We start from the raw sequence: 19,172 nt of genomic DNA on the forward strand, positions 1-19,172 counted from the left end.
TAGTGACCATTTTAGAGATGAGGAAGCTAAGGCTCAGAAACGTGGAAGCACTTGACGAAAGAGGAACAGCTCCAAACTGCTCTTTCCCATAGTTCACGTCACACTTCCAAGTGTTTCATTCTGCAACAGGCTCCACTCCGTTTAACAGACTTTCTGTGCTCTTCACCCCCAACTGGAAAGGGAAGGCCAGATGGCTCACTGCCACACCGGTCTGAGCTACACGGAAGCTACCTGATGGGAGGGTTATAGGAAGAGAAGGCGAGGGTGTTCGTGCTGAAATCCCAGGTCCCAATCCCTAATGCCCAGCCCCAAACTGCAGAGGAACCTCTAATAGTGAGGCACCCGGGAGAGCTTTAAAAGGCTTGGCAGGAACTCTGAAATCAGACCCGGCCAGCATGTGTTCCTGAATATCAGAAGAGACACTATATTTACCCCGAAAGCCCTGTAGTGCACAGAGAGCTATAAATAGCCATTAGGGCCCAAGCAAGTGGCCTTAACACATGGCTTTCCTTCCAAAAATGCAGACCCATTTTAATTAAATTTGTAATTAACCTTTGGGAGGGCAGGCCGGATTCCAGCTGCTTCTGGAGACACCGTGAGTAATTTTCTCTTCATTGGCCACTTGGGGATTAGCGTGCCGGCCAGGTGTTCTAGGAAGCAGCCCTCTGGGAGTCTGCACAGAGCCCGGCTCCCTGGACAGCGGGCTCCGGGCTTGGGGCATGAGTGCAGCCGGAAGCCTCAGGCCTCCCCCTGCCCCGTGTCCCGATCAGAGTCTCTTTGCAGAGCGGATTCCTTCTTCCCATTTTCCCCCAGCACAAGATGGGAGTCCCAGCTGTCCTCATGCTGCCCCTGGTGCTCCTGGGAATCAGCGGCCTCCTCTTCATCTACCAGGAGGTGTCCAATCTGTGGTCCAAGTCAGCAGTGCAGAACAAGGTGGTGGTCATCACCGATGCCATCTCAGGACTGGGCAAGGGTAAGCAGTTTGCCCCCACTTGTGCCCACTCCTGCCCTGAAGGATGAGAGGCAACAGGGTGGCGTATGGGTGAGCCCACTGGGCAGGTCGGGGGTGGATCGAGGCTGTGTTCTCTCCCAGCATCTGTCATTAACCAGCAAGTGTCTTCTTTCTTGGAGGCTGCAGCTTTCTCGCCTGAGACATGAGGGGATTGGAGTATCTGAGGTTGCAAACTCACAGTCTAAGGGCCAAAATTGGTCTGCAGATTTGTTTTGCCTCCAGGGGGGTTTCTAGAAATTTCGAAATGCAAAGCCCTCAGCTGGGGCAGTGAACTGGTGATGAGGCCAAACTTGGGGGTGGGGTTGGAGTCTTGGCTCCCCCACTTACCAGCTGGTGATGCACTGCTCAGCCTTGGGTTTCTCATCTGAAAGCAAGGATACTAATACTTTCTGCCTCATAACGCTGTTGTGATGAGTAAACGAATTAATAGATGGAGAGCACTTAGAACAGTGCCTGGAACTAGAGTGGGCACCTCTCAAGTGTTAGCAACGGTGATAACTATGCAGAACGTGCAAACGCCAGTGTGCCACACACCCCACTAGTCCCTATTGTCTCACACTCGGCCTGATTCTCTCAACCACATCACCTCCTGGCCTTGAAGGCATTTACGTTTGCAACTCCTGAATCAGATGGTCTCAGAGGGCCCCTCTGCTGGCGGCATGTGTGACATAAGAGATAGTAAATGCCCTTAGGTTTTTAAGATTCTCTCTCATCCCTAACAATGGTAGCGCAGCCCCATGTGTCACATAGTTTGGGTATCATTTTTGCTGTTGTTTTTGTTATTTTTAATCAAATGTCGAACCCGCCAGCCAAACACTCATTAGGTCACTCAACCAGTATCTGTTGAGTCCTCTACATCCTGAAATGAGCACTGCCCCTTCCAAAGAGGCCCGCTGGTGGGCTGGGCACCCACTCCCATGGTGCTACCATTACGAGAACATTTGTAACCTCCCATCTGGGAATTCTCTCGGATTCTCCTTCCCCTGGGCACCCCAAAAGCAGCCCATCTGCATCCTTCAAGAATGGGTTCCATTTCAGTGGGTGATCGACCTGGGTTCACCACATGAGATAAAAAAGAAAGAGTAAGGCAGTAAGACTAGGTTCTTATGTGGCCCCTATGTGGGTCCCAGAAGCAGTTCCCAAGGAGGATGTCCAGAATCACTAGAGTCAGTACTCACAAGGGACAGGGGGACACAAATTCCATCTTCCACGGGGACAAACCAGGCACACACGTTTGCCAGTCAGACCAGACACAAGACAACAGGGAGCAGTGAGTGCCCTAGGGAAACGGAGCAAAGACACCCACCCAGAGACATGCAGAGTCAGTCTTTGGGGAAGACCGTTCTTCAAGCAGAACGCGCCCACCTAGCATCAGGACGGCTGCCAACCCGAGACCCCTTCATCACCTTCATTCCCCGGCACCTCGATGGCTCCTCCCTTTTGGACGGTCCCTAAGGCGCTGGTTTCTGGGTCGCACGGCTCCTCACAGAAATACACTACCGTTAGTGGCGTATCTGGGTATTTCTCAGTTGGTCCAGGGCACGGACTCTCTTGGTGAATGATCCGTGGGTGTGTGAAAGGCATTCTGCTGCTCACGAATGAAGTGAGTTACAAATGTCGATTCGATCCTGTTGGTTGAGAAGGCTGTTCTATAACTGTCCTGATTTTCTGTCTTGCTAGACAGGACTTCTATCTATTGCTGAGAGATGTATATTTGGTTTAGTAGTCTTGTTCATTTATTTTTAAAAGTCTCATTCTATTATAAGCAAACACTGTACAAATCAGGTGCCCAGGAAATATATCTCAGGAGCACAATGGCATTTTCAGAGGAATATGGTCTAGTCTTTGTCATGACTAGTGTCACTGATCTTTTTCACTGTCTCTTACGGACTCACCCTAGAAAGAAATGCAAAGCAGAAAAAAAATAAAGTCCGAGTATTTAGAAGTAGCTTGAGAAGCTGGGCATGGGTGACCTTAAATAAACGCTTAGCCAGGACATGCTGCTGACCACAGCGATTCTGGGTTCAAAGTGCTCCGTTTCTCAGGTCCAAGGCAAGAAAAAAGCAAAGGGCACCAAGCGGATGTTGTAGGCTACACACAGCCCACAGTACATGCCCAGTCCCACAGAACCTGACTGAACTCAGCAGGTAGCTCTGGACAGCATCAAGGAATCCAGTTCCAAGCTGTCTGAAACCAGACAGATAGAGATCAGGACTTCTAACCCTCACCCCAAACCCACACAATTCGGCCAAGTCAGGGATGGGGTCACCTTGGACCCATTGTGTCTGCAGCAAGAGTGACTCTCAAAATACTTAACCACTGTACTTGAACTGTTTCAGAGACCACAGACCCTGCCTATGTTTCATCACCTCTAAGATGCACGGTTTTTCCCCTTTAAACGTTTCTGAAATTGAGCTAATTGTCTCTCAGTCAACGGCATCTTACAATTGTCACGGGCCATCCTTGTGCATTTTAATGTCTCTGAAATCAGAAAGCCTCTTGCAGGCGGGTGGCATCTTAGGTTTGAGGAACTATGGAAATAAGGGCTCCATGTATTAATATGTTTGCTGAGTGAAAAAGAACAAGCCTGGCGTCCACATGCTTGATACAAGATATAGGTTGTGCTGAGCTGATAAAGAATAAAATAAGAACACCTGGGTATTATACCTAATGCCTGGCCTTGGCAGAAAGGACCTATTTGGGAGCGTGCCTTTGGGCTGCACCAAAGCAGTGATGCACCACTGGGCTCCAGCCTCCCGGGTCCACCTGGCAAAGGTGAGGCGTCAGCAGAGAAGGGGGGCAAATGGGTGATGGTAACAAACACCCATGGCTGCCTCTCCTAAGGAGGTCAAGGCCACGGGTTTGGTCTGGCTCCTGGCCACAGACCCTCACCCTGCCCCAGTGGCCAGCCTGTAAGAGTGCCCGTCATCAGGGACAGTAGAGCCCCAACCTGCTCCTTTGTCAGCAGCGGAACAAGGGACCCAACGGGAATGTCAGCACTTGGGGTCCCTCCTGGCTTCACCACTCACCAGCGGCGGGGTGGTGGGTGACTCCGCTCCGCTCACTGAGCCACGCCCCTCTGGTTTGTGAAACATGACCTCCACGAATGCCCACACCCAGCACAGCTGCTGCCGCCACTCAGGATTACAGCCCAAACGCGCGGAGGGTAGGCATTCCCCCTCCAGGTGAAGTTTCTTTTAGCGAATTGTGTCATTATAGGAACCACATATATTAAAGAGGATTTTTCAAGAAAAAAGAACCGAAAACACACCCAGAACCCCACCCACTCGGGAACTCTTCATCCTATTTCCTTCCAGCAACTTTATGATGCCGAGATGTATCACCATCAGGGGGCAAGCACACATGGGGGGAGGGGTATAGGGAGACAGCCCACCCCGGGTCTCTCACGCAGAAGGGAAAGTCTTCCTTTGCATCTTGATTTAAAAAGAAAAAAATCAGACAGTCTCGTAGCTTTTCTGATCACTATTAGATTATACCAAACCCTTTGGTCACGATAAATTCCCAAACATAGCTTTGATTCAGAAACTGCAGTGCCCAGTCCAATACATTGATAAATGTGTCCGTTTTCGTTGAAGTTCAAGTTTCCTTCTCCCTTCCCATACCTGCCCCCAGCTAGGGCGAGTTGCCGGCCAGTTTGCTGCTCTTTCTGACCCCTCTGGGGGTGGAGGGGCAGGAAGGAGAGGAGAGAAGGAAGACAGGAAAAATTCTCAGCTGACTGACACTCTTAGAAGCCGGCTTCGAGCTCCATGCCTGGCACACATTTAAAACCGAGTGGAGGGCTTCCCTGGTGGCGCAGTGGTTGGGAGTCCGCCTGCCGATGCAGGGGACACGGGTTCGTGCCCCGGTCCGGGAGGATCCCACATGCCACGGAGCGGCTGGGCCCGTGAGCCATGGCCGCTGAGCCTGCGTGTCCAGAGCCTGTGCTCCGCAACGGGGGAAGCCACGGCAGTGGGAGGCCCGCGTACCGCAAAAAAAAACAAAAACAAAACCGAGTGGATTCTTTCTCTCATGGGCTCTATTGTGGGTCCTTCAGAGGTGCCCCCTGGGATATTCACCTGCACTTGCCGCGGGGCAGGTGCACTCCCCTTGCTCAGTTCCCGTGCCACCCCTGGTTTGGGGCAGTCTGTGCACGTACGCCCTGCGTTAGAGTCCCACTGCCCTTCTCAGAGGTCTTCTCGGGCAGAATTCAAGAGCTCCCAGCCAGCTCATGATTCACCTCTGGTCCAAGTGGTTGTGGTGGATGGGAGGGTCCTTCAGTAAAGAGACCAACCTCTGGGGCAGCCCCAGCTCTCCTCCCTCTGCTCTGGGATAGTTGGTGACGCCCATGAGATTCCCCACGTGCAACTCAGACATCACTCCGGGCTCCCGGCTGCAGGGAACTCACAGGGTGTGTTCAAATGGTCACTCTCTTCTCTCTAGGATGGAGATAAGGGGCAAAAACTCACCTAACGGTGTTCTCTCCACAAACGCCCTCTTTCCAAGTCCCCTCTCTCCTCTGCCTTATCCGTTTGCATCCTATTAGGAGTAAAGGGTATTCATGAAACAGGGTTTCAGTAACTTTCTTTGACAATCTGCATCTTGGACTGTCACTTTGGAATTTTATATCTGATCTTGGAAATCCCAATTTTAAATCTTGTTACATAATCATAGGTGCAATTTAACAACCAATAACACACAGAGTCAAGTGTTATGGCACTGTGTTAGACACACCGTTTGAATCTTTTTTAAAAAACTTACTATATTGTGAGAGTTCCATGTTGGTAGACCCACTTCTGCAACATCAGTTTTAAAGCCTTTGAAATAACCGGTATATAGATACTCTACCATCTCCCTAACCAACATCTCCAACTCTTTATTATTATGATATTGCGATAAATAATAGTTTAACTATTCCATGCAGACATTCTTAATTATCTCCTTAGAATAAATGCCCATAAATAAAATAACTGGGCCATGCTTACTTTTAAGGATTCTTTTAATTTTTCTTCCAAAAGACTATAGCAATTTACACTACAACCAGCAGTGAATATGTGATTATTACCAATTTTTTTTTTTTTTTTTGCGGTACGCGGGCCTCTCACTGTTGTGGCCTCTCCCGCTGCGGAGCACAGGCTCCAGACGTGCAGGCTCAGCGGCCATGGCTCACGGGCCCAGCCGCTCCACGGCATGTGGGATCTTCCCAGACCGGGGCACGAACCCATGTCCCCTGCGTCGGCAGGCGGACTCTCAACCACTGCGCCACCAGGGGAGCCCACCAATTTTGTTTTGATTGTCATCTTTTAATTTGCATTTCTTTATTATTGGCATTGAACTTCTATCTTCTGTGTATTAGCTCTTTGTGTTTTTATGAATTGCTTACACATCTCACTAGCCAATTTCCTTATTAGGGCCTTTATTGATTTACAAGAGTTCTTTGTGGATTAAATAAATTAACCCCTTTTCCGACATATGTATTATAAATAGATTTCCTCAATTTATCTCCCTCTTAATTTTTATTTATGTTTTCTTCTGTAAGGAAGGATTTTTTTTTTTAAGGATAAAAACCTGTAAATAATTTGTATTATTTCTTCCTTCAGTGTTGTGCTTAAAAGATCTTTCCCCAAAACAATATATCTCTATTTTCTTCTAGGTCTTTTATGGTTCTATTTTTACGTTTAGTTATTTAATACATTTGGTATATTGTACTTAGATTTTTTCCCTCTCAAATAGTTATCCAGTGGGCCAAAAACCTCTTTTAAATAATATGTTCTTTTCCTGCTGATTCAACGTGCTAACTTTACCATATGCTAAATTCTTATGAATACTCGGCTCTATTTTTTTTTTATATATATATATATATTTTTTTTTTACTTTTGGCTGCGTTGGGTCTTCATTGCTGCGCGCGGGCTTCCTCTAGTTGTGGCGAGCGGGGGCTACTCTTCGTTGTGGTGCGCGGGCTTCTCATTGTGGTGGCTTCTCTTGCTGCAGAGCACGGGCTCTAGGCACCCGGGCTTCAGTAGTTGTGGCATGAAGGCTCAGTAGTTGTGGCTCGCGGGCTCTAGAGCGCAGGCTCAGTAGTTGTGGCGCACGGGCTTAACTGCTCCACGGCACGTGGGATCTTCCCAGACTAGGGCTCGAACCCGTGTCCCCTGCATTGGTTGGCAGACAGATTCTTAACCACTGCACCACCAGGGAAGCCCCACACAGTTATTTCTTGATTCAAGTTTCCCTCTGTCAGCAGAACTGACCACAACTTCCCCCGACCACATCTGTTTCTAGACCTCACTGAGACCTCCCCTCCCTAGAGCCTCCTCCTTTCCTTCTCCATCAGCCCCTCCTGCCTTCACTTCTGCTCCCATCTGGCTTAGACTGAATGGTCCAGCACATCAATTGCTCCCTCTCCAATACCACAATTCCCCTGCCCACAATGCCCACTTCTCAAACCCCTGCCAACTGTCCTGTCCAGCTGGCCCCCTTCTCTCCATCTGCTCCAGCTGTTGAGACTTGCAGGAGAAAATCACACAAACATAAGATCATTTAGAGCCATGGCACACAGGATTTCCAGCCCCTAGTGGGCACCCAGTACTGCCCAGCTACCCTTTGGCATCCCCAGGCAGCCCGGGTCACCAGTGCTTGGTGTAAAAATGGGACAGTAATAGCTACTCCCCTGTAGTAGGTGTTGTTGGTGCCCCTCCTAGATTCCTGTACCTGGCCAGTTCATCCATCCCCAGGTCCTATGAGTGTTGGTGGCCATGGCTCATAGACTTGCCCTCTGCCAGTGGACACCCTTTGTACCCACCCCCGGAGGGAGGCAGCCCACCATCAGTGACTGGTTGACACACGTGTACAAAAGACAGTCCCCTTGCATCCAGGTGGGACAGTCTTGCAGCTGGGTTTACAGTCCAGAGCCTTCCTTGGGTCCAGCCAAAGCTAGACTCTATCCTTCCCCTTCCCTTACCGCATGCCCTTACTCCCTGACAGGTTTTCTCTGAAGAACACTCTCCCTGAATTAATCCTGGCCGCCTGAATCCCTGTCTTAGATTCTGCTTTTAGGGAACCCAACCTAAGAAACTGCTGCATGGGATGACTGAGAATTAAATGAGCTAATATATGAGAATCCCTTTCAATAGCTACCCAAGCAAGTGAACTGTCAAAATCTGTTAGCTTTTATTGTTCTTAAATATCACTGTTATTGCCACATAAGAATAATTGTATCTACCAACTACTTCCCAGTTAAGAACATTGGGTGAGGGACTTCCCTGGCAGGCCCGTGGTTAAGACTCCACACTTCCACTGTAGGGGGCACAGGTTCAATCCCTGGTTGGGGAACTAAGATCTTGCATGCCACGCAGTATGGCCAAAAAAAAAAAAAAAAAAAGAAAAGAACACTGGGACATTGGGTGAGTCAGAAATTCATCCAGAGTAAAACTTACTAGACAGCAGGCAGGTTTCGTTTCTTAATAAAAAGAACCCTGGCTGGAGTATCGACCCACAGAGAAAATGTGGAGGAAACTAGTGACATCTGGTCTGAAAAAACATGGCAGCTGTCTCCAACATCTTCAGATTGAGATATATTTAGAGCTGAGCTTCTGGGGGTCTTGTCTGATGGAGTCATCTTTCTGTCCAGTTTAAGAAAGAATGTCCTAATAATCAGAACTACCCAATGGAGGAGGGGTTATTTCACACCCCTGTGAGATGCCCTTCACAGGAGGCAACCGTGCTGAGGCTGGAAACAAGAAGAAATTCCAGAGCAAGTTGAATGCAATGACCTCTAAAGGAACTCATGGCTCTAAGGCTTTTGAATTCTTTGAATCCTTGAATTTGTAAGAAAGAGGGGCTCTCCATCAGTGGTTTCATGCACAGTGTGTCCTGTCCTCCTTCCTTCTTCCCCTCAGAGTGTGCTCGGGTGTTCCATACCAGCGGGGCCAGGCTGGTGCTGTGCGGAAAGAACTGGGAGAGGCTTCAGAGTCTACACGATGCCCTGATCAGTGTGGCTGACCCCAGCAAGGTAAGGCCTTCTGGCAGCCGGCATGGGCAACCCCTGGACACCCTTAGCCTTCGTTGCGTGTTGCAGGGCAGCTCTTTCGGTGAAATTTGGGTGAAATTTTGCTTTGGAGAAATGTAATTTTTTTAATGTATTTTTTAAAATTTAATTTAATTTATTTTTGGCTGCATTGGGTCTTCGTTTCTGCTTGGGCTTTCTCTAGTTGCGGCGAGCAGGGGCTAGTCTTCATTGCCGTGCACGGGCTTCTCATTGCGGTGGTTTCTCTTGTTGCGGAGCTGGGCTTTAGGCGTGCAGGCTTCAGTAGTTGTGGCACGTGGGCTCTAGAGCGCAGGCTCAGTAGTTGCGGCACAGGGGCTTAGTTGCTCCAAGGCATGTGGGATCTTCCTGGATCGGGGATTGAACTCATGTCCCCTGCATTGGCAGGCGGATTCTTAACCACTGCGCCACCAGGGAAGTCTGGGGAAACGTAATCTTGACACAGGTAAGTCTGCCAAGTTGGGGGTTGGCTCATTTTGACCCCTCATCGTGCCTCTAGCCTCTGAGCCTCCCCCACACCCCGCCCATTCTATTTAAGTCAGATTCAAGAGGATCCAGAAAATATGGTATGTCACAGATATGGGCTCTGTTTATAAACACTCATGGCTGATTTTTTAAATAATACTTCAAATAATATTTCCTTCAAAGAGGGAATTCCCTGGCAGTCCAGTGGTTAGGACTTGGCGCTTTCACTGCCATGGCCCAGGTTCAATCTCTGGTCAGGGAACTAAGATCCCGCAAGCCAAAAAAAAAAAAAAAAATTTTCCTTCAAAGAAATCAGGGATGTGAAGTCCCCTTCCATGAAATTACACAGGAGGTGAACACATTTCAATGCAGCTGGGGTTTTCAAAGCATTTCTGGAGCATTGTTTAAGAAATTGCTTTCAGGGGCTTCCCTGGTGGCGCAGTGGTTAAGAATCCGCCTGCTGATGCAGGGGACACGGGCTCGAGCCCTGGTCTGGGAAGATCCCACATGCCGCGGAGCAACGAAGCCCGTGTGCCACAACTACTGAGCCCACGTGCCACAACTACTGAAGCCCGCACGCCTAGAGCCGGTGCTCCGCAACAAGAGAAGCCAAGGCAATGAGAAGCCCGCACACCACAATGAAGAGTAGCCCCCGCTCGCTGCAACTAGAGAAAGCCTGTGCGCAGCAACGAAGACCCAACGCAGCCAAAAATAAATAAATAAATGAATTTATTTGAAAAAAGAAAAAGACATTGCCTTCATAGAGTTCTCTTCAGGATTTTTTTTTTTTTGATCTTTTCCCTTGATGTTGAATTTGATTTTGGAAATAGCCAAAAATCATTCAGAACTAACTCTGGTATTTGAGGAGATGGAGCGACCAGGGTAACACAACATAGTCCAAGGTATGTTTCTTGGGATCTTATTGGGTATTGGTTATTAAGTAGTAAAAACGAGGTTCTGAAGTCAACTGTGTGGGAAATACTGAGTTAGGCCAAGCTTGTCTGACTAATTTCTTTACTGCAGGACTTTTCAGGGCCTTTGCTATGCAAATGTGCATTGTGTTATCTCCAAAAAGAACATATGATAGTCTGCATTTCCCAAGCAAATTTGACCAGGGGACCTTTTTTTAAGGCCGTATCTCAGGGCTAGTGTTTGTCAAACACCGGGATTGCATTCACCATATGGTAAAATCAATTTTTCCATCTGTATCCCTTCTAACCCATGAGAATCCTGACGATATCAAATGTTTAGGGCTGAACACAAATGCCTGGCACATAGATGGTGTTCCAAAAAAATTGTGTTGACTGTATGATTTTGGCCAAAACTTAAACGTGGCTACAAAGTACTGGGCAGATTCTCTTGTGGCTTGGAAGCCAGTTTGAAAGCGATTTCCAAAAAGGAGCTCAGAAGTGTTATAAGAAATGACATCACCAGCAGAATCAATGCATGGCCTCCACTTGGATTTCTCAGGTCTGGCCCCTTGACCAGAAGACTTATGACTGCATGTTTGCGTGTTGGGAATGTTGTTGTTGCTCTGGTCCCCAAGGATGCATTTTCTCCGTCAATTTCCTTCCTCCCAGAGTCATCTCTGCTTCTTCCTCATCATTTGTTTGTAGTCATTCCATGAGTTCTGAGTTTCAAAATGGGTGGCTCTCAGATTGAAGGGTCCCAAGGGCTGCGGGGATGTACCCACATGTGTCTTGACTCTCTCTTTGGTCCAGCAGACATTCACCCCAAAGCTGGTCCTCTTGGATCTCTCGGACATCAGCTGTGTCCAGGATGTGGCCAAAGAGGTCCTGGATTGCTATGGCTGCGTGGACATCCTCATCAACAATGCCAGCATGAAGGTGAAGGGGCCTGCCCATAAGATTTCTCTGGAACTCGACAAAAAGATCATGGATGCCAATTACTTTGGACCCATCACACTGACCAAAGGTCTCGTGAGTTTGACCTTCCCATTGGCTGCTAGAGGGGGCTCTGTTATATTTCCAGACAGTCACCCAATTCTGGATGGAGCCTCCAGCCCCTCTTTCAGAAAAATCCCTGCTTATTTGGTGAAAGCTTTCAGCATCTGACTGTAAATGTTGATGAAAGAAAAGGGATTGTGAAAGTCTCTGACTGGTATATTCCAACCTTCCTCTCCATCAAGCCCCCTCCCCAAGCCCTGCCCTTTTCTCCTCCTCTCTTACTCATATCCATGGCTCCCCTCCAATCCCATCCCACATCTCTGGACCATTGTCTTCATCCCCTGCAGTTCTTTTTTTTGCGGTACGCGGACCTCTCACTGCTGTGGCCTCTCCCGTTGCGGAGCATACGCTCCGGACGCGCAGGCTCAGCGGCCACGGCTCACGGGCCCAGCCGCTCCCCGGCATGTGGGATCTTCCCGGACCGGGGCACGAACCCGTGTCCCCTGCATTGGCAGGTGGACTCCCAACCACTGTGCCACCAGGGAAGCCCCCCTGCAGATCTTACTATATCGACCTTGTGGTTGATCTGCTCCTAATCATGACAGTTGGTCCAAGGTTGAAAAAGAGTTTATCTGCAAGAGACCCAGAATACTGTCAATCCCTTTGCAGAAACAGGAAGGCAGGAGGATGTCTCCCTTTTAAAGGTAAAATGGTGGTTCCTGTGTGGAGATTTCTAAGGGTCAAGTTCAAATGCAGATCTGAAGCTGGAGTTAGGGGTGTTGCTAGAGATGACATGGAATAGAAGCAAGAGTTGAAGCCCTCCTCGCATCCCAAATAAAGTTTATCAAAGCAGAAGCACAAAAGGGAGAACATAAGCATGGAGAACGTCTACATGTAGGGAGTAGTGTGTTTGGCAAAGGCTGAGAAAGCATGATCTTAGAGCTGCCTTCTCTACGGCCAGAATCTCCACGATGATGGGATTCTGAGAGCCGTGACAGCTGAAGGGAAAGAAGTACTGGGAGCAGAAAGATGACTCCCCAGAGCTTCTAAGATGATGCCCCAGAGGTTACAGTTTCCTCCAGCCCAATCGCTGTGGACACACCAAGCAGGCCAGCCAAGGTGTGTCCTTCACTCAACCTCTGAGAGCTCAGGGTCCCTGGCACCACGGTGAGGAATGCAAACTTAAGTCTTCTGATATCTTCTGCCATCTCCCTATTCAATCTGTGCTATTATTACTCCATATCTTATTCTAAATTTCCTCATTTATAAGTTCATTCAATTCAGGAGAAAATCTTTACCATAAATTAAAAACCTGTTTCCCTCTCCATCAATACAAGAAAACCTGAAATCAGAACAAAGCAGTAAGTTCTCCCAAGACAAAGGGCTGAGGTCTTTCCTCTCTTTTTTTTAAAAAAGATTAGCACATGCAAGAGTAGTATTAAAGACCCGTTGGAACCAACTTTCCTACTGGAAGCAATAGGACAGTTGAAAAGGGATTACCTTTCTCACTATTGAAATCGGTGTCACTCCATGCACATGGATGGGTCATTTCAAATTACCCAGGGACTCCCCTGGGGGTCCAGTGGTTAGGACCCTGCACTTCCACTGAAAGGGGGCCCGGGTTCGATCTCTGGTCAGGGAACTAAGACCCTGCATGCCACATGCAGCGAGGCCAAAAAAATTAAATAATAAAATAAAATAAAATAACCCAGCAATTCTCCAGTCGAGCCCAGCCCACTCTTAGGAAACACTGGATAAGTGGTAACCAGGGTCCATCCCATGTGTGTCCCACAGTAATCTAACTGTCAGGGAGGTAGAGGAGCCCCCCGTGATGAGGGGAAGGGCTCTGCCTGATGCTGCCTGACTCAGTCTCAGATTTGTAACCGTGATTCTTTGTCCTGTGTTTTCCAGCGCTGCTCCCCAACATGATTTCCCGGAGGACCGGACAAATTGTGTTAGTGAATAACATTCAAGGGAAGCTTGGAATCCCATTCCGTACAGCCTGTAAGTTGCTAAGACAAACATGTTTCGTCCTATGTTATATGTCTTTTTTTTTTTTTTCTTGCGGTACGCGGGCCTCTCACTGTTGCGGCCTCTCCCGTTGTGGAGCACAGGCTCCGGACGCGCAGGCTCAGCGGCCATGGCTCACGGGCCCAGCCGCTCTGCGGCATGTGGGATCCTCCCAGACCGGGGCACGAACCCACGTCCCCTGCATTGGCAGGCGGACTCTCAACCACTGCGCCACCAGGGAAGCCCTGTTATGTGTCTTATAAGACAAGAGATGTGTGTCTAGGACTAGGCGTGGGGTTACACTGGGGAAGAGGGTCCAGAGATGAAAGCATCTGTTGGCTTTTCTTTCATCCCTTCAGCTCCTATTTTTGACCATCTACAGCACACAGGTGACTATGGGAGATAAAGATAAGCCCTCCCCTCAGCCCCCAGAAGCTCACATCTCACAGGCGGTCAGGACACGTCCTGGCTGGACACGATCAATGCCAGATCAAGGTCACGCTCCTGACATGGGTGCACAGCCCCAGCTCAGATGCCCCCTTCTCTATAAAGATGCCCCTGGAGAGACAGGAATGATTACAACTGGGAAAGAAAGGAGGGGTGCACATCCCTAAAGGGGAGAGGGATGGAGAGGTTCTGAGGAAGGAGGAAGGAGAGAAGGAAAGGGACACAATTCCAGGGAAGGCTCGAGAGAGAATTCCAAAGGTGAGACTCCTCTAAAAAGTCCAAGGAGGAGAGGGACTTCTCGGTGTATGTTCCTGAGACCCAACTGGGAGAATTCTGGAGACATTCCCACCTCCCATTAGGTAGGATGTGAGAAGGTGGGGGAACGTGTCTCATATGTTTCCTTATGGCCCAAAGTACCATGCACAAAACCGGAGCTGGGTAAGTAAGTGTCTGGGGGGTAGAAAGGTGAGAGGGAGAGAGGAATGAAGAAAGGGTGGGTGGGGTGGCCTGATGTAGTCTTCTGGGGCCACCACAACAAAATACCCCAGGGATTTCCCTGGTGGCACCGTGGTTAAGACTCCCCGCTCCCAATGCAGGGGGCCTGGGTTCAATCCCTGGTCAGGGAACTAGATCCCACATGCACGACACAACTAAGGGTTCACAGGCCACAACTAAGGAGTCGGCGAGCCGCAACTAAGGAGCCCACCTGCCACAACTAAGACCTGGTGCAACCAAATAAATAAATAAATATTAAAAAAAAAAAAAAAAGACCAGGTGGCTTAAACAACAGAAATGTATTTTCTCACAGCTCTGCAGGCTGGAAGTCCAAGATCAAAGTGTGGGCAGGCTTGATGTTTCCCGAGGCCTCTCTCCATGGCTTGCTGATGGCCTGCTCCCCGGGTCCTCACATGGTCTTTGTGTGGGGACACCCCTGCCGTCTCCTGCTCTTCTTATAAGGACACCAGTCCGATTGGATTAGGGCACCACCCTAACAGCCTCATTTTAACTTAATTACCTTTAAAAGGCCCTTATCTCAAAATACAGCCACAATCTGAGATACTGGGGTTAGGACTTCAACATATGAATTTGGGGGTGGGATACAATTCAGCCCATCATATCCCCCTAATAGTGTTTTACTTTCCTTTTCTCGTTTGCATTAGTTAGGCTAAGCCGACAGTGCTGTAAAGACCTTTATTCCTCCTCCATATAACTGTCTAAATGGGATGGCCCAGCTCAGCGGGCATCACTGTTCCTCACGTGGTCACTCGGGGGCCCAGAGTCGTGCCAAGTCACAGCTTTGCCATGATTTTCCACGTGGTCAAAGCTAGTTCCCACCCCACGTGGGTTCCTGCTGGTAAGAAGAGGGTGTCGTGCCCATACAGCACTGCTCACATCCTGTTGTCGAGAAGCCAGTCACATGCTTACCCCCCTCGCTGCAAGGGATGCTGGGAATTGTAGTCCGCCTGTGGGCCCAGGATGGGGAGAAGAATAGAGCTGGGTCCACACAGGGCAGTCTTTGCCACGTACCTCATTCCGTCTCTGCCCCAGCCCATCTAGAACCTCACCACTATTCCTCCCACTCACAAACATACGTGTCATTTTCAGCAGGTGGATTACTTTCCCTTGCTCGCTGCCTTCATTCATTCAACAAACAGCAGTCGAATGCCTAGAACCAGGTGCTGGGGACACAGACAGCAGTGACATGATACAATGTGGCGTGGGCAACACAAGTGGCCCTTTGGCCTCCAACTAACAGGGAGCCCAATGCACTGCTTTCCTTGGAACATTTCTTTTTTTTTTTTTTTTTAAATTTATTTTTGGTTGCGTTGGGTCTTCATTGCTGCCCACGGGCTTTCTCTAGTTGCGAAGAGCGGGGGCTACTCCTGGTTGTGATGCATGGGCTTCTCACTGCGCATGCTTCAGTAGTTGTGGCTCCTGGTCTCTAGAGCGCAGGCTCAGTAGTTGTGGCACACGGGCTTAGTTGTTCCGAGGCACGTGGTATCTTCTCGGACCAGGGCTCGAACCCGTGTCCCCTGAATTGGCAGGTGGATTCTTAGCCACTGCGCCACCAGGGAAGTCCTAGCTCCTGCATTCTTAACCCTGATGGCCTCAGGACCTTGGAGAAATCACTCTCTCAGGGAATCAGCCTTCCCGGCTGAAATGTTTTATATATGTTTTCTCACTTGGATAGGGTGATATTATCCCCACTTTATTTATTTATTTATTTAGCCCATTTTATCGATTTTTAATTTTACTGAAGTCTAGTTGATTTACAACGTTGTGTTAGTTTCTGCTGTACCGAAAAGTGACTCAGTTACACGTATACAGCCTCTTTTTCATATTCTTTTCCATTATGGTTTATCACGGGATATTGAATATAGTTCCCTGTGTATTATGCCCATTTTAAAGATAAGAAAACTGAGCCTCTTTAGGTAAAAATGAGCCACTTGCCCAAAGTCACACAGCGGGCAAGTGGCTAAGTTGGATTCCGTCTCATCTCTGCATCTGTCCACTGCTTCACAAGGGCTCTCTGTTCTCATCTATGAAGTGAGGGGCAGGTGACTTGAGGCCTCTCCCAACGGAGCTCGCAGCGATGTGTGTCCCCAAGGCCCCTCCTGGGAAGCACAGCGGGACCCACGCCCAACCCTGGATGGTTTCTCTTCCAGACGCCGCGGCCAAGCACGCAGCGCTCGGCTTCTTCGACTGCCTGCGAGCCGAGGTGGAGGAATACGACGTCATCGTCAGCACCGTGAGCCCCTCTTTCATCCGCTCCTACCACGTTCATCCAGGCCAAGGAAACTGGGAGGCCTCCATCTGGAAATGTGAGCTTTCAGAGCGAAGCCAGAGGGACAGACAGGGGCCGCGGAGGGCTCTGGAGGAGGGGGGGGTCCAGGGGGGTGTTCCTGAAGCATGAGACTGGGGACGGTGAGGCCCCTGCACCCAGCTAACAGTTGGGAGGGACACCAAAACTTAGGTCCTGAGGCACCAGGTAGATGGAATCCTAACCTGCAATCAGCAGACCGAAGCCAGGTTGGGCTCCGTCAGTCACAGGCTCTGTGACCTTGGCCACTGGGACTGCCCGCCTCTGGGCCTCAGTTTCCCATGTGGAATAGCCAGGATTTGGTCTTCGAGAACTTCCTCTTCCCCTTGCTCTAGAAGGCAGCACAGAGAAACTCAGAGTCTGGCCCTAACTGCTTGCATGTGAAGTTCGCCTCAGTCACATATTAAGCAACTCCCTTCATCTCTCTGCCTGTTTCCCCTTTGGAAAATGAGGGCTAATGGTAATACCTAACTTGTAGACTCATAGGGAAGACTGAAAGTTCCAGCTCATAGAGGGGTTGGAACAGCAACCAGCACATCCTGAGTGGTCTGTAAATGCACCTATGATCAGTATTCTAGAATGCTCTACACAGAGCAGCTACCCCCTGCCCGAGGCTCTATCTACATTAGGGAATCAAGATGAATCAAGACGTGGGCAAGGGCTTCCCTGGTGGCGCAGTGGGTGAGAGTCTGCCTGCCGATGCAGGGCACAGGGTTCGTGCCCTGGTCCGGGAAGATCCCGCATGCCGTGGAGTGGCTGGGCCCGTGAGCCATGGCCGCTGAGCCTGCGCGTCCGGAGCCTGTGCTCTGCAACGGGAGAGGCCACAACAGTGAGAGGCCCGCGTACCGCAAAAAAAAAAAAAAAAAAAAAAAGACGTGGACAAGAGGTTCCAGGAGGCTCTGGACAAACACAGCTTCGCAACAACTGTAAACAACAGCCCCTTCATACATCCGGCAGCTTCCTATCTTCTAAGCTCTTTCTCATCCCCTCCGACGGCTCATAACCATCCTGGGATGTTAACGGGGCAGGAGACTGCGCCTACGTTACAGATGTGGAAGCTGAGGCGCAGCGGGTAAAGTGCCTCCCCAGGGCGCACAGCCAGCAGACAGCAGAGTTGGTCCCAAGACTGAGACTCCAGAAGCGCACACCCGTCCCCACCCCGGGGGGTGGGGTGGGGGGCAGGGGGGCGGGGCTCTGACTACACCCCTCCTCCCGAGGCTATAAGCCCTGCCCCTCCTGGGGGGTTTTCAGTCTTTTTCAGGAGACTGACCTACGGTGTGCACCCCGTGGACGTGGCAGAGGAGGTGATGCGCACGGTGAGACGCAAGAAGCAAGAGGTCTTCCTGGCCAACCCCATCCCCAAGGCTGCCGTGTACCTCCGCACCTTCTTCCCTGAGGTTTTTTTTGCCGTGGTGGCCTGTGGGGTGAAGGAGAAACTCAACGTCCCAGAGGAGGGTTAACTGCAGGGGGCCAAAAGGGTCACCCCGCAGGGAATAAAGGCTTCAGGGGCAGTTGCGGGATCCTCCATTCTCTCAGCACTCGGGGCCCCAAACAATTCCCCAACCTGCCCACCACCTGTGGGAGATGTGCACCATCCCAGTGAGGATGGCCCGGCGTTCAGCCCAGTCGCCCTGGGCCCCTGGGTGTCTCCCACGTGACTTTCCCAGGACACACTTCCAGAAGCTTCTCGACCCTATAGAGTGACAGCCCGGCAGAAAAACAGGAACCATAACGGGTCCAACTCCCAAATACTCGCACTCCCACTGTGGCCATCAGCCTGCCCAGGACCTCAGAAAACCACCTCCATTTTACACAAGGGTGACCTGCCCACTCTGCCCCCAGCCACAAAAGCTGAACTTGGCAACTCCTTAGGGCAGCGCTGTGAAACTGAACTTTCTGGAATGATGGAAATAGTCTGTCATCTGCAGTGTCCAGTATGGCAACCAACTAGCCACGTATGGCTGTTGAATACCTATAATGTGGCCTGTGCAACAGAATTTTCAATTTTATTTAATGTGAATTAATTTCACTTTAAATAGCCCCATGGGGCCAGCGGTTCCCAGGTTGGCAACACAGCAGAGCTGTAATCCTCGGTCCCGGCAGCATCTCAGAATCAGCCCTTTCCCTGGATTTAACTGGTCCAAAGAGGAGCCCAGGCACAGCTGCTTAAGGTGCAACAAATCTTGAGAACTTCTGCCCCGGGGCATCCAGCTCATTCAAGCCTCTTCTTACATTCTCAAAGCAAAACTCATTTAAACCTGCCATCCTTGTTGTTGGTGGGTGTTTCTCTTAGTGTTTCTTAAACAAAACAGTTAATGATTCGTGAAATCTTGGAAAGTGTAGGGTACATTGTTTGCACTGATAATTGTACCTACTGATTCAAACTTTTCTAATATTTACAGATGAAAGAGGGCTCAAATTTCCTCCCTGAACCCAAGCCATTTACGAAATTAACACACACGGTACATG

At 49.7% G+C, this 19,172-nt stretch overlaps 1 protein-coding gene across 2 annotated transcripts; it reads left to right on the forward strand.

Annotated features, from left to right (window-relative positions):
• Nucleotides 1-819: 819 nt before the first annotated feature.
• Nucleotides 820-18,843, forward strand: DHRS7C (dehydrogenase/reductase 7C). 2 transcript variants are annotated; one of them, XM_022595846.3, is made up of 6 exons: nt 820-973; nt 8,908-9,020; nt 11,240-11,453; nt 13,337-13,429; nt 16,549-16,704; nt 17,955-18,843. In XM_022595846.3, exons 1-6 carry the CDS (start codon nt 820-822, stop codon nt 18,161-18,163), a joined length of 939 nt encoding a protein of 312 aa, XP_022451554.1. In that variant the 3' UTR covers nt 18,164-18,843. The 2 variants fall into 2 exon arrangements, with proteins under 2 accessions (XP_022451554.1, XP_022451555.1); XM_022595847.3 differs by having other exon boundaries at nt 11,243-11,453.
• Nucleotides 18,844-19,172: the final 329 nt, after the last annotated feature.

Source organism: Delphinapterus leucas, chromosome 19 (genome assembly GCF_059928025.1).
Source record: "Delphinapterus leucas isolate spDelLeu-1000000601 "Yukka" chromosome 19, BTC_Dleu_Yukka2, whole genome shotgun sequence".
NCBI lineage: Eukaryota > Metazoa > Chordata > Mammalia > Artiodactyla > Monodontidae > Delphinapterus > Delphinapterus leucas.